We start from the raw sequence: 15,479 nt of genomic DNA, 5'->3' as shown, positions 1-15,479 counted from the left end.
TGAAAGTCAAATCTTCCCTGTTCCCAAATTCCTGAGAATGAATGTCTTCTCTACCAAAATACACATCTTTTAAAAGGGGACGTCAAGGACCACAAAACATCCAGGTTGGAGGGAGGATGTCCATGGGACTACTGTATCCAGGAGTCCTTCTCTTCTGAACTAAACAGGCTGCTTTGGGTTGCCTAAGATGGAGGAAACTGAATGCTCTGACTGTCCTGAATGTGACTGGATGTACCAACTCAGTCCAATAAAAATAAAATGCAAGCCACAGATGCAAGCTTTGCATGTAATTTAAAATTTTCTAATAGCCACAGTTAAGATCAAAGAAACAGGTGAAATTAGTTTTGATAATTTATTTTATTTAATACATCCAAATTCTTATCATTTTGTCATGTAACCAATATAACAAATTATTGAGATATTTTACATTTGTTGAAATGGGATTGTATTTTATACTTACAGTACACCTCAATTGACTAGCCACACTTCAAATGCTCACCTGCCACATGTGACTGTGTGTGTGGGCTCAGTTGCCCAGTCATGTCCGACTCTTTGCAACCCCATGGACTATAACCTGCCCTGCCAGGCTCCTCTGTCCATGGAATTTTCCAGGCAAGGATACTGGAGTAGGTTGCTGTTTTCTTCTCCAGGAGGTCTTCAACACACAATATCCTTCTTCTGCATCTGAGAGAAGTTCAAGATAGTGATCTTTTACGTGACGTAAATGCTCTGCACTTTGCGAAATATTTCCAAATCCATCATCTCAGTTGTCACTCATAATAGCACCATAAATTAAGTTGGGAAAAGAAAATTATCCAGTTGTTTTTTTTTAGATTGGAGAACTAAGATATAAAGAGGTTCAGTAAATCTTGCAGTCTTCCCAATATCTATTTATGACTCAAGAATGAGAGCTCAGCTCTCCTGACTCCCATGCAAACAATCCTTGCATTGTCCTTGAGACAGGGTGTAGAAGCTCCAGAGTGGTGAATAAACAGTCTCTCTTGGATGGCCCTTGCCTCTCTGCTCCTTCTACCTTCCTCGGCTTTCAGAAAAGGGCTGTAGGGAGGCGGGGGTGGGGGTGGTATGTGTGACATTCTCTTTGTGCAGCATAGAACACAGCCATAAATTAAGCACCTTTGTTTCCAGTTCCCATCATAGACCCTCCATCAGCTCCCCTCCTGTCCATCCAAGGGGAAGTGGTGCTCTTTGTCTGTGCCCTTGGTGAAGCCATAGGAAGAGAAAAAACTTCCCTTACCTCCTCCCCCATTCTGGTTCTTTCTAACACCATGGCTTATGTCTAGTTGAAGTATAAGAACTGTCCTATATCTAAGGCAACTTTTCCATTGCTTAGGAAATGGTTGGAGAAGCAGTATAATGGGGGCCCAGAGCACACCATAGGCCATGGGATGTGGTGGTGTTGACCCATATCCCTGCAGTAGGAGTCCTAGCAACGTGTTGCACACTGGGATTTGTGTTTAAATACAAGTGATTCTCCAAATTTTTGGTGGAGTACAAACATTTTTATTTACAAATACTCACACAGTTATGTGCCAAGCAACCATTCTAATCATTTTACATATATTAACTGATTTAATTCCTACAACAACCTTATGAGGTAGGTGCTATTGTCCCCATTTTGCACATGAAGAAACTATGAAGGGCATTTGGAAGTGGACTGACATACCCAGGACCACACAGCTAGGAAGTAGTAGAGCTGGGGTTTGAACCCAGGCAATCTGGCCCCACACTCTACAATTTAACCGTTGAACTGTGGTGCTGAGAATGAGACTTAATGATAATGATTTGTTTAGATGCCAAGTGCATGAGAGACACAGGCAGTAAGTGCTGTTGGAAGTATTGGAGTTTGTGGGAAAGTGAGTTTACTGTGGGCTAGGGTGTTACGGCTTCCTGAAAGAACTAGGGCTTGAAGGGAGATTTCAGCTGATAAAGAAGTGGATATTTCTGGAAGCAGAGAAAACATGAACAAAAGAGCAGAGGTGGTAATGAGTATAGCATATTGAGGTACAGACAGGCTGCCATTAAATCTACATCTCCAGCCCCCACCTTCCTTCTGGATATCAGCGCCATGAATGCTGACCAGACAATTCTGCCTCCATGTGTCAAATGCAATGTGTCTACAAAACAAAAATATTTCCCTTCCCCAACTCCCTGACAATAGAATCAATTCTATTCCCTAGGCCCTGCACCTTGGTATTATCTTTGACTCTTCCCACTCTTCAGTCCTTCATGTCTACCATATCCTGTGCCTGTTGTTGTTGTTGAACCTTTAAAACATCTTCACCTTTCTCACAAAAAAATCCCTTCCTTTCCCTCATCACCTGATGCCTGAATTGCTCAACATACTCTTACATAGTATCTCTGCTTCAAATCTCTATCCACTTAGGCATTTGCTGTGGTGCCACCACATTTTTCATCCCAAAACACGGCCATTGTACAACTTCCCTGCTCCAATACCTTCATTGGTTCCACGTGGAGTTCACTGACCACCCCACCTGCATGGTACTGCTGAGAGAGTCGAGAACCAAGGGCTCTGCTTTGGGGAACATGGTCATAACATGCACAAATAAAAAGTTATGGGCTTCACTAGGGAAAACTTCAGTCTTCTAATGTCTGACCTGCTAGCCAAAGAATTAGTCCTCAGCCTCCTTAAGTTGATGAATCACACACCGTGGAAGGGGATTTCCTAACTCAATGCTTCAATTCCTTCCATTTCTAGTAGTGGCAGTAGTAATAGCAATGGAAGATGTCATTATTGAGCCCTCTCTATCTGCTAAGGCACTTGGCTAAGTGTTTTATATGTAGTCTGTCATGTAATGCTCAAAACAACAAGAATTGGCATCCGCATTATTTTTATTCAAATGTTACAGATGAGAAAACAGACTCACAGAGGGTAGGTTCCACCTGAGGTCACACATCTAAGAAACGGCTAAGCCAGGGTTTAAAACTCTGACTGATTCCAAAGCATATGTTCTTTCCACAGATTAAGGGCAGTGTAGTTTTTTTCTAGTTCCTGCCCCATAAAACTGGGAGTGAATGTCAACAACAGGCTTGCTCCACCAGAAACATGTTCTCAGCAAAACCACCTTCAACTGGAAATAAATATTGTCAGCTTTATCAAGTCTGAGGAAACAATCCTGGGACATCTTTCAGTCTTCTTACAGTTGTCCTCTTCTTGAAGGAAACTGATCTGTGTTAAAATAGTGCAGAAATGGGTACACTTTTTTTTTTTTTTTTTTTTTGCTATAAGGAAGACTCTTACTTTTCTCCTTTATTTAAAAGATTCACCACTGCATGCTGTCCAAGACTCTGTAGGGAATTGATTTAAAATTCAAATTCCAACTTCTGATGTTACAGTGTCTTACAACCTATGATTGAATTTGGCCTGAGAACCAGGCTTGTGATCAAATCAGTGAAAAACTGATCTTGGGCCCTTAGTTTTTGCTTCCCTATTAGATGAGTCTGGGGAGAGGGACAAAAGCTTTCCCACTGAGCAGAAATAATTAGCCAAACCAATCCACACACCCCGCCCAAGGGCTCTTTGGAATGAATGTATGAAAACCACAGGCTCAGTCTCTTGGCCTTGTTCTGAAGTAAGTTGAAACCACCTTGGTTCTACTTGGATGGCCTTCCAGAAAACCTCCCTGTATAAATAGGAAGAAACCAGGGTGTCTTTGGACTGGAATGAAGGAACATTAGAGCATCTCAATATGAGAAAAGAATGAGGAAGTGACTGAATTGTATATTGAGATCTCCCTCTTCAAGACATTAGGAAATTAGAAAAGACAAGACAGAGAACCAATCACTAAAAAGTCATGGTGGTATGTGATATGCTAACTTTGGGGGAATTTTGAAATAAATCTGTAGGCAAATCCTGAAGTCCACCATCCATTGAGAAGAAGCAGTTTACACCCTTTAAGCAAGTCCTAAACTCTCTGAGGCTCTTCTTATGATTAAAAGGAGACCATTAATTCCTGGCTACCATCTCTTGGGGTTATCAGGAGAATCATGTGAATTCATATAGTGCAAAATGCTTTGAAAACAATTGTAGAAATACATCTGCAATTTTAAAGGTGGCTCTGAAATTATTGTCATGGCTTTTTTTGTAGACTGAGTTATTTATTTTCAGTGGGCAGTATTTCAAAATAGACCTCAAACCCAAACCAGCAGACTTGATTTTGAGTTGAGCTCAAGTGTGGACATTCAAATGGGAGGGAAAAGCCAGAGCTAAGTGAGAATGAATACTAAACCAGTTTGCTCTCCAGTCAAAGGCTGGGTGAAAAGCACATGTCAAACTACCCTTTTCTTCCTGTACCATGAGAACTTGAACCCAGAAAGTAAATGACTTGTTTAACTCATTGCCCAGACAAATCTTTAATCGCTGTACCTGGGGCTACTTACACCCACCTTTCACACGATTGCATCTTGATTTCCAGGAATCAGTCCAGCCTCCAGACAAGGGAATTCAGAGTCTAAGAGCTCAGCATCAATTTGCCATGCTGGTGACCATACTCTGCCCTTGGCCACCCATGCCAGAAACTGAAATTTCTCCTTGGTATTTGGGAACTGACTCCCTCTACCTTGTTCTTGACTCCTGGGAGCTCCTATTCCCCTACACATTTAAGTCCCTATAAAACTAGTTAATTCAACCTAGCTACCTTACCCACCATCTTTTGTTGGGGCTTGTCTTGTTCCATTCTGAGGGAGCCAAGGATTTAAAGACAAGCACTGGGAAATGGGCAAGCATGAGCCTTCAGAGAAGCTAGTAAGCCAAGATTGTGCCAAGCCAAGCTTGGCAATTATGCTGCATAGCTGAGGGAAGTGGCAGACAGGGTGAAGATACCATCTTCTCAGAGGATTCTGTGGCATGAGGGTAGTTACATGCCTGGCTGGCCACTCTCTCTGCTATTGTTTCATGACATTGTCTATGAATGTTGGTGGGGTGAATGAAAGATAGCTCTTGCTAATCACTTTCCAATCTAAACTAGATAGAGTAGGATAAAAAGCCTAGAAGATGGGTGTAAGCTCTGGTGTCTGCTTCTACACTCTCTTATTTCTTTTTTTTTTTTCTCGGGCACAACTCTTCTCCCTCCTTCCTACCCCATGTCAGAAAGTTGTCATAGGAAGGAGCCCCGGGAGCAAAGTGTGAAAAGGGAAGAGCAATGTAGCAAAAACTGAAAACAAACCAAAACACACATAGGCTTTGGAATCAGAAAGACCTGTGTTCAAATCCTGAACACAGGATTTGCTGTCTCTAACTGGAACAAACCTCTGTTTCCCCATCAGAAATTAGAGTATGACTAGACGAGGTTGTGTGTGTGTGAGAGAGAGAGAGAGAGAGAGAGACAGAGAGACAGAGAGCGAGAGACTAGAAAGAGAGAAAAGAGTTCCTGGTTTATCACAGACACACAATAAGCATTATTATCCTGGTTTTTGTTGATAAGATTGTTAAAGCAGCCTAGAGATTGAAAAATTCCTGATGTGCCTTGTTGTAGAGGAGTAAAAATGAACTGTACAATGAGAAGAAAGGGATGAAAGGATTTGGAATATGAGTAAATAAAAGATGCCAACAGTGAGGCTGTGGTTATGAGAAGGGAAATGAGAGAGACCAGTAAAAGATGGCGAAGACTCCCCCAGTACATTCTCAAATTGCAGCTGAGAAATGGAACTTTAGAGACAGAAGCTAAAGATGTCTGAGCAGAATAAAGGAAAAATGAGGGTTATCAAACTGGTGTTATTTTCAGTCACTCTCAAAATGATGTGCGACAGCCTTCCATGTGGATTTGCCAATCCCAAACTATGCACGGTTCACCAGACCCTATTTTCATCTTTTCCTGCTACTTCTTTTACTTGACATTTATATGAATTGGCTTCATAATTCAAGTCAAATGGCACTCTTCCAGATTTTTTTTCCCACAGAACCCATAGAAGAAATGCATATAAGAATATGTTTTACGTCCTCTGTAAACGTAGGAGCTCCTTCATCTTGCAGGGAATTGACCTTTGCCTGAGTTGTGTGCTATGTGTTCTCAGTCATGTCTGACTCTTTGTGACCCCATGGACTGTAGCCTGCCAGGCTCCTCTGTCCACGGAATTTTCCAGGCAAGAATACTGGAGCAGGTTGCCATTTCCTACTCCAGGGGGACCTTTGTCTGTACGTGTTTACATTTTCTCGTTGCTCTGTGTCCATCTTTGGGTTTGACTCCATCATGAAAGTCTGGGAAAGTGTCTGCCGTTTTTTCCCCCAACAATTAAATTGTTAATTGTAGTTAAATGGTTAAAAACTGATTTTCAAAATGCTTATTGAATGTTGATGACAAATTTAAATCCTTTATTTGCAGGTAGCTTAAGATTGATCTGGGGATTGATTGATTGGGAGAGTGGCAGTGGAACATATATAAACATACACAGACATACAGAGAATAGAGAGAGAGGTATAGATGGAACTTTAGTGCTCTAAAATTTTGGGGTGAGAGAGTTACAGAGAATGTTGAGAAAAGAACTAGAAATTGAAAAAAAAAAAAAAAAAAAAAAAAAACCTGTGTGTGCAGCTTTATGGCCAATAAGTGGGAACTGATTCCCATGCAGACATGCTATGGTTAATAATTTCCCACATTTTGGCAAGACCAGTGGGCTCATTCTCAGGTAAAAAGCTAGATAAGAGGGTAGGTAAAAAAGACAGTTTTCACACTGTAAGTATAGTAGTCAACCTCGTGTAGCATGGCTGATGAACGCTGGGAAACTTGCTTGCCCAAGGACACAGCAACCGTGTAGAACAAAATGGCAGAACTTACCTGGGGATACCTACATCTTTGAGACTTCCTGGCTGAGGTCAGGGCTCTTTGGGAAGACTTGCATTATGTCAGTTCACATTCATGACCAAGATTGCTCTGCATCTTGAATTCCAGGGGGCCAGGTCCTGCTTGGAGGCCCTGGGGGCACTGCAGGTGGTGTAGTAACTCCTTCCTTTTCCTGCAGAGTAATTGACCCCTTTGCCACATTGTGTCTCCATCGACTCTTGCTTTTTCCAAAGTGTCTCTTTTATTCACCAGAAAGCCTAGTGCCCTGGCAAAGCCTACCTCCCCCAGTCTCTGTGCTGTTTGGTACAGGTCATGTTCCTCTTTGGGTGGCTTGCATCGTATATGTACATAACACCCTAAGTTTGCCTGACCTCTAGGTCTCTTTTCTTCTCCCAGTCCATGCTTTACCTCTCCAGTGCTTTAATTTAAGCCATCACCACCTCTCACCTGGATGAATGCATTGTCTTTCAACCAATCTCTTTGCTTCTACCTTTACCCCACTCTAATCCAGTCCACCTACCACAACTGGAGTCATAGTTTTTAAATGTAACTTCGATGGTCTCAAACTTGTGATGTATTATCAAATGTACATTTGATAATGTGTGATTTCTTTCACACATCAAACCCAAACTTAACTAAAGTCCTCCCAAGAGGCCCCCAGGGTCTGGTTTTTATCCTCAACTCCAGTCTCATCTCTCAGAACTCACTCACTGCTGGCATGTATGCTTGAGCCATTTGGAGCTGTTTATACTTCTGTAAATGTACTGTATTCTTTCACACTGCATTCCTTTTGCCCCTTCCAGAGAAATTCTGATCTTGACTACCCTTTCTACCCTCTCTGCCTAACTAGCTCCAATTCCTCTTCTGTTAATGGCTTTATTGAGATATAATTCACATAACAAACAATTCACTCAGTTAAAATGTACAATTCACTGGATGTTGATAGTTTAGAGTTGTACAACAACCATCAGTATTTAGTGTCAGAACACCTTTATCCACCCCTCGCCAAGTAACCCTGTACCTGTTAGCAGACCCTCTCCATTCCAGCCTCCTTGCTTCCTGCTGGCCTGCCTGTGGCAACCATTGGTCTATTGGACCTTCTGTCTCTATAGATTTGTCTATTCTAGAGTCATCTCTCCAGACTTTTTTCAGGTGTTGCCTCCTCTTGTTTGCCTCCTAGTTCCCTGATTTCTAAACATCTCTGCTGGGCTCCAATAACACCACTTGTCTGGGTCTGTCATAGCACTTATTCTACAGTATTCTTACCTGCCTCCCCATTTGAATTGACTTACTCATCTCTGAAACTTCAGTGTCTAATTCTTAGCTCAGTTTAGAGAAAGTACTCTGGAACTACTGGCCAATTGAATGAATGACTCCCAGGAAGCCCTGACAGGGAGAAAGGCCTCTCAGTGAGTGGGTTAAAGACAAGTGAATACACAGGTAAAACCAGACGGTGGATGCCTAAGTACCCATTTTTCAGCTCACTTGCACTTGGATAAATTCAGCTACCCGAATGATGTCTCTTTCATCTTTATAGTTGATGTGAAGGTTCCAGAACCTAGGGAAACATTACCAAAGTGGTGCAGAGGAAGTATATCTTCAGGAAAAATTCATGATACATCAGTTTAAGCTTTACCTGTGGGATCAACAGCAACACTCTCAGGCCATCTTCCTGCTCAATTTTTTCAATTTCCTATTCTCTCTCTGTGTCTCTCTTCCTCTCTACCTGCTCTCTCCTGTCTTCCCTTCCTCCTCTTTCTCTTCTCCTCCCCTCTCCCCCTAGTGCCCTTGGGATATTTGCCTTTTTTAAAAAGCACATTTCAGAAAATCAGAGGAACAATGTAGGTCCTTAGATTTTAAAATAAATTAACTTAAGCATGAGATGTCTGAACATGTATTCCCTTTGAAAGCTGTTTAATTGTTCCACTTCAATGCACCACATTTCTTTTTACATGATTGGATCTTTAAAAAATCTGGTCAGCAAGGGAATATAAGACAATTTGCAACAACAATGGAATATAGAGATGTTAAATATTAAATCATCTCATTTTCAGCATTTTACTGACTAGAGACAAATGGAGATGCACCCTGACTCTGGCTATTAATACCTTTTTTCTGTCTGTAAGCCTTTCTCCTGAGTTCAAACTTCCTCCTTCTTCTCTTTCCTAGCAACCTCTTGTCTCTCGTCTCCTTCACTCCTGATCTCTCTCTCTCTCTCATTCTCAATTCTCTCCTCTGCCCATTTTGCTGTATGCACCTCTCTTTATGTTTCACACTGTTTCTCCTCCATTTTCTTTTCCATTCTGCTTCCTAATTAGTGCTCTCTCTCTCTCTCTCCTTTTTTCCTTCTGTTCTTTGCACCCAGAATGAGGTAGGGAAGAGAGATTGGGGGGAAAGATGAGCAGGAAAATAAAGAGGGGAAGAAATAGATAATAGGGCTGTCCTGCACCACATCATCTGCCACCAAAGGGGACATGCCCAAATCACCCACATGCCTTCCCCTTTAAGGTGAGGCATATAACCTCTTCATGCCTCGCTTTTATGTCATTTATAAAATTGAAACAGAGTAACATGTTCCCGGACTACCTCCCAGAGATGCTGCTAGGGTCAGACTTGGGAATGAATATGAAAAAGGTTTGAAAAGAACCAGACCCCTGTAATTGGAAGCACTTGGGAGGAGGTGAGGCGGGGAGAAGTGGGGGGAGGTTAGATTACCGCCTTGCACCGCAAGGGGATCTAATTAACTGAGGATTGTAGTTCTTGCCTTTCTGAGGAATGTGTTTCTTTTCACCTTTGTTCTACTCATCAAATCACTTGGTCGTCTGTGTAGTGCGTTTGAATGTCCTTAGTGTCTTCAGAGGGGAAGGATAACGTGTTCCTTTGTATGCTGTTGATTTTTCTCCCTTCCTTTTCTCTTGCCTTGGGCTAGCAAACGGAACCTCCAGCAGCCAGCTCTCTACCCCCAAGTCTAAGCAGTCTCCCATCTCTACGCCCACCAGTCCTGGCAGCCTCCGGAAGCACAAGGTATTATGTCTCTTATACCTTACTAAACCCCCTTTCACTTGGACTTTTTGGTCCATTAGCTTGAAGCCCCAGGAATCCCAGCAGGGGTCAAGCTTCCAATCACTTGTATTTATTCTTCTGGCCTCCGGTTTAATTCTAATTATATTTAACCAAAAGGAAGCGGTATGAAGGACCCAAATACCCCCATTCTGAGCTAATTGTGTCACCAAATGATGGCCCAGGGGATAAACTGAGATTTTGTCCCTCTGATTCAGAGGCACAGCAAACAGGGTGTTGAGGGCAACTTAAGTTCCTAGGTCCTGTAAAGGTCATAAAGAAAGTTAGTCCTGAGTTACTCCCTTTAGATTTGTGGGACATTCAAATATGAACAGACCCTAATTTAACTGTGTATTCTTCATGACCAGGCCGATTCTGGTACACTGTGGGAAGAGAGGGCATAGATAGATACATTGCACTGACCCTAGGCACCCTTTACACCTCTAAGTTAGCCCCAATAAATATACCATTAAAATAATAGATGTTGTAGAAATTCTCTACCTCCACTTTCCAAACTGATTTCCACCTAGAAATCTCTTCTGTATCGAAAATCTGCAGTGGCCATTGCCTTCCACCTCACCTCAGGCCACATGGATGTGGATTCTGCTCTGATTGTTGTTGTTTAGCCCCTAAGTCATGTCCAACTCTTTTGCAACCCCATGGACCGTAGCCCACCAGGCTCCTCTGTCCATGGAATTCTCCAGGTAAGAATACTGGAGTAGGTTCCCATTCTCTTCTCCAGGGGATCCTCCCAACCCAGGGATCAAACCCTCATCTTCTGCACTGGCAGGTGATTCTTTACTGCAGAGCCACCAGGGAAGCCCTCTGCTCTGATTACCACACCGTAGAGTGGCTTCCTCTAGGATTCTCTTGTGTTCCCCTGGCTCACAAGAATTGGCATGAGATGGAGAAAGGCAAAAGGCCACCAATGTAGCCAGCTCCATCACGGAACCATAGAGGGTCAGGGGTAGAAGAGATCTGAGACAGAGGTAAATTTGTTTCATTTGATTCTCTCAATGATTTTGTGGGATTGATATTTTACACATGAGGAAATTGAGACCCAGAATGGTGAAGTTACTTACTGGGGTGACATGGCTAGGCAGAGGCAGACATAAGGTCCTAACCAAGGTTATGACCCTTGGTCTGCTGGAGCTGGTTTACACTAGCTCATGAGAGCTTACTGTGTACACCGCTTCCCAATTCTAGAAACTAGAGCTCAGCATGATGGGAATATTTACACCATGGAATTCAGCAAATGCTATAAATCAGAGTCATTGTTTTCTCACACAGAAAGCTGGTTATTACACATTTAACAGCACACCACTACCTGACACCCATTTAAATTTCCCTTTCTCTACATCAGGATTTTAATTTCCTGGTTAACTCGACCATTACCTAAGCCATAATTCCTAATGCTCATTCCATTCCTTTAATGACTCTTTTAACTTCTACTAGTGACCCTGGCTGGAACCTTTGAATTGTTCTCTTGAGCTACTTGGTTTTAACAAAGGAGGATCTGCTGAACTGTCTGTGTAGCCAGTGTTACCCCAAGATTGTGAGACGGATGAGAACTGCTTTAGCCGTCAACTTTCAGTGATTCTTCCGAGCCACAAGGCTTGTTCATGTGGACATACCAGGATGAGGAATAGCCTACTTTGGTTGTTCTATTGTCTACACAGAACCTCATAGGGATTCTCCACTGTTTCCTACTATGTCTTTGTTCCATGCATTTCTGCCCTTACTTTCCTTCTGGGAAGTGTGACCTACCACCAGTACCTTCCTCAAAGGGCTGGGAGGGTGCAGTCTAGGCATTCATTTCGCTTATATACTTGAGACCTTCCACTTTTCAATTGATATGTTCAGTTCATTTAGTCTGAGGCCCCACCACCCATAAGCCCACTGGATGAGTGCATTGCTAAACCATTTCTTCTGGTTGGGTTTTCAGGCTTTAGGGGGGCATTGTTTGCTGTATTTCATTTTCCTTTTCTTTTGGATTCAATTCTAAAAAGAAATTTCACCATTGAAGGACTAGAATAAGCTATAGGTGACAGCCTTGTCAGAGCCTCACTATTTTATTTGTATCATTGAGTTTTCAGTGTATCACTTTATTTTTAAAATTGCCCTTTTTAAGATCATACATCATGACCAAGTGGGCTTTATCCCAGGGATGCAAGGATTCTTCAATATCCACAAATCAATCAATGTAATACACCACATTAACAAATTGAAAAATAAAAGCCATATAATTATTTCAATAGATGCAGAGAAAGCCTTTGACAAAATTCAACATTCATTTATGATAAAAACTCTCCAGAAAGCAGGAATAGAAGGAACATACCTCAACATAATAAAAGCTATATATGACAAACCCACAGCAAACATTATCCTCAATGGTGAAAAACTGAAAGCATTTCCCCTAAAGTCAGGAACAAGACAAGGGTGCCCACTTTCACCACTACTATTCAACATAGTAGTTTGGGAAGTTTTGGCCACAGCAATCAGAGCAGAAAAAGAAATAAAAGGAATCGAAATTGGAAAAGAAGAAGTAAAACTCTCACTGTTTGCAGATGACATGATCCTCTACATAGAAAACCCTAAAGACTCCACCAGAAAATTACTAGAGCTAATCAATGAATATAGTAAAGTTGCAGGATATAAAATCAACACACAGAAATCCCTTGCATTCCTGTACACTAATAATGAGAAAATAGAAAGAGAAATTAAGGAACTAATTCCATTCACCATTGCAACAAAAAGAATAAAATACTTAGGAATATATTTAATGAAAGAAACAAAAGACCTATATATAGAAAACTATAAAACACTGGTGAGAGAAATCAAAGAGGACACTAATAGATGGAGAAATATACCTTGATCATGGATCGGAAGAATCAATATAGTGAAAATGAGTATACTACCCAAAGCAATCTATAGATTCAATGCAATCCCTATCAGGCTACCAATGGTATTTTTCACAGAGCTAGAACAAATAATTTCACAATTTGTATGGAAATACAAAAAACCTCGAATAGCCAAAGCAATCTTGAGGAAGAAGAATGGAACTGGAGGAATCAACCTGCCTGACTTCAGGCTCTACTACAAAGCCACAGTCATCAAGACAGTATGGTACTGGCACAAAGACAGAAATACAGATCAGTGGAACAAGATAGAAAGCCCAGAGATAAATCCACGCACCTATGGACACCTTATCTTTGACAAAGCAAGCAAGAATATACAATGGAGAAAAGACAATCTCTTGAACAAGTGGTGCTGGGAAAACTGGTCAACCACTTGTAAAAGAATGAAACTAGATCACTTTCTAACACCATACACAAAAATAAACTCAAAATGGATTAAAGATCTAAATGTAAGACCAGAAAGTCTAAAACTCCTAGAGGAGAACATAGGCAAAACACTCTCTGACATACATCACAGCAGGATCCTCTATGACCCACCTCCCAGAATGTTGGAAATAAAAGCAAAAATAAACAAATGGGACCTAATTAAAATTAAAAGCTTCTTCACAACAAAGGAAACTATAAGCAAGGCCTTCAGGATGGGAGAAAATAATAGCAAATGAAGCAACTGACAAAGAATTAATCTAAAATATATACAAGCAACTCCTGCAGCTCAATTCCAGAAAAACAAATGACCCAATCAAAAAATGGGCCAAAGACTAAACAGACATTTCTCCAAAGAAGACATACAGATGGCTAACAAACACATGAAAAGATGCTCAACATCACTCATTATCAGAGAAATGCAAATCAAAACCACAAGGAGGTACCATTTCACGCCAGTCAGAATGGCTGCTATCCAAAAGTCTACAAGCAATAAATGCTGGAGAGGGTGTAGAGAAAAGGAAACTCTCTTACACTGTTGGTGGGAATGCAAACCAGTTCAGCCACTATGGAGAACAGTGTGGAGATTCCTTAAAACACTGGAAATAGAACTGCCATACGACCCAGCCATCCCACTGCTGGGCATACACACCAAGGAAACCAGAATTGAAAGAGACACGTGTACCCCAATATTCATTGCAGCACTGTTTATAATAGCCAGGACATGGAAGCAACCTAGATGTCCATCAGCAGACGAATGGATAAGAAAGCAGTGGTACATACACAATGGAGTATTACTCAGCCATTAAAAAGAATATCTTTGAATCAGTTCTAATGAGGTGGATGAAACTGGAGCCTATTATACAGAGTGAAGTAAGCCAGAAAGAAAAACACCAATGCAGTATACTAACACATATATATGGAATTTAGAAAGATGGTAACAATAACCCTGTATGCGAGACAACAAAAGAGACACAGATGTATAGAACAGTCTTAGGGACCCTGTGGGAGAGGGCAAGGGTGGGATGATTTGGGAGAATGGTATTGAAACATGTATAATATCATATATGAAACGAATCGCCAGTCCAGGTTTGTTGCGTGATACAGGATGCTCGGGTCTGGTGCACTGGGATGACCCAGAGGGATGGAATAGGGAGGGAAATGGGAGGGGGGTTCAGGATGGGGAACACGTGTACACCTGTAGTGGATTCATGTTGATGTATGGCAAAACCAATACAATATTGTAAAGTAATTAGCCTGCAATTAAAATAAATAAATTTATATTTAAAAATTGCCCTTTTATGGCAGTTAAGGAAACCAACATTAAGTAATAAATTATATAATTTTCTAAAGCAAACTTTAAAAAACATTTAGATTTTGGTATAGTTTTCACAAATTTTTTAACTTTTTACTTTGATATTTCAAATTAAACAGTTGCAAGAATAATTCAGAGAACTTCTATGTACTCTTTATAAAGACTCACCAGTTGTTTATATTTTCCCCATTTACTTTATTTTTGTGGGTCTTCTCCCTCCTCACTATGCATACACTTTACTAAATTTTTAACCAGTTTAAATTAAGTTCATACATCATGCTCTTTTACCTCTAAATACTTCAATCTGTATTTCCTAAGAATAAGGACATTTTCTTTCATAACCATAGTACAATGGTAAAATCAGGAAGTTTGTGTTGATTCAATACTGTTGTATGCTCTCTCATCCATATTCAAATTTTATCAATTGTCCCAAGAGCATTCTTTTTTTGGTCCAGGATCCAACCTAGGATTGCACATTGCTCTCAGTGGTTATGTCTCTTTAGTTTTCTTTGATTCAGAAAAGTTCTTGAATCTTTTCAAAAATCTTTTAGGGAAGTATATTATAGAAGTGAAGAGCACAGGCTAATTATTTGGTGAAATGTCTTTCGATTTAGGTTTGTCTGATGTTTCCTTGTGGTTAAATTCAGACTGTGCATTTGGGACAGAAATGTCATAGAAGTGATGTTGTGTCTCACTCAGTGCATCCTATCAGAAACAGCAGCCTCATGCTTACACCACCAGTGATGGAGGACAAATTGGTTTTTCTAAATAAGCTAAAAAGTGTGTTGTGACCTTGACTCAGTCCTCTTGGGGCTCAGGCTCAGCTTTTTGCTCCTCCTTTCACAGTTACCTGAGCCTTAGCACCATCGAGGTCCTTGGGCAGTGGGCCTAAGCAGATCTCATCTGAAATTCCATCCAAGTGGACCTGAAAGGTGTGAGTCATGG

The 15,479-nt window shown here is 41.1% G+C and overlaps 1 protein-coding gene across 1 annotated transcript in view; it reads left to right on the top strand.

The window, feature by feature from the left end:
• Positions 1 to 10,504, top strand: part of DCX (doublecortin) — a 399,460-nt gene extending 388,956 nt beyond the window's left edge. The window contains exons 8-9 of the mRNA XM_055565318.1: positions 9,748 to 9,842; positions 10,409 to 10,504. Of these exons, the coding sequence (XP_055421293.1) occupies positions 9,748 to 9,842; positions 10,409 to 10,504 (191 nt within the window). The remainder of the gene's footprint in view (positions 1 to 9,747; positions 9,843 to 10,408) is intronic.
• Positions 10,505 to 15,479: the final 4,975 nt, after the last annotated feature.

This window comes from Bubalus kerabau, chromosome X, assembly GCF_029407905.1.
Source record: "Bubalus kerabau isolate K-KA32 ecotype Philippines breed swamp buffalo chromosome X, PCC_UOA_SB_1v2, whole genome shotgun sequence".
In the NCBI taxonomy this organism is placed as follows: domain Eukaryota; kingdom Metazoa; phylum Chordata; class Mammalia; order Artiodactyla; family Bovidae; genus Bubalus; species Bubalus kerabau.
This window is presented reverse-complemented; position numbering and strand designations above follow the sequence as displayed.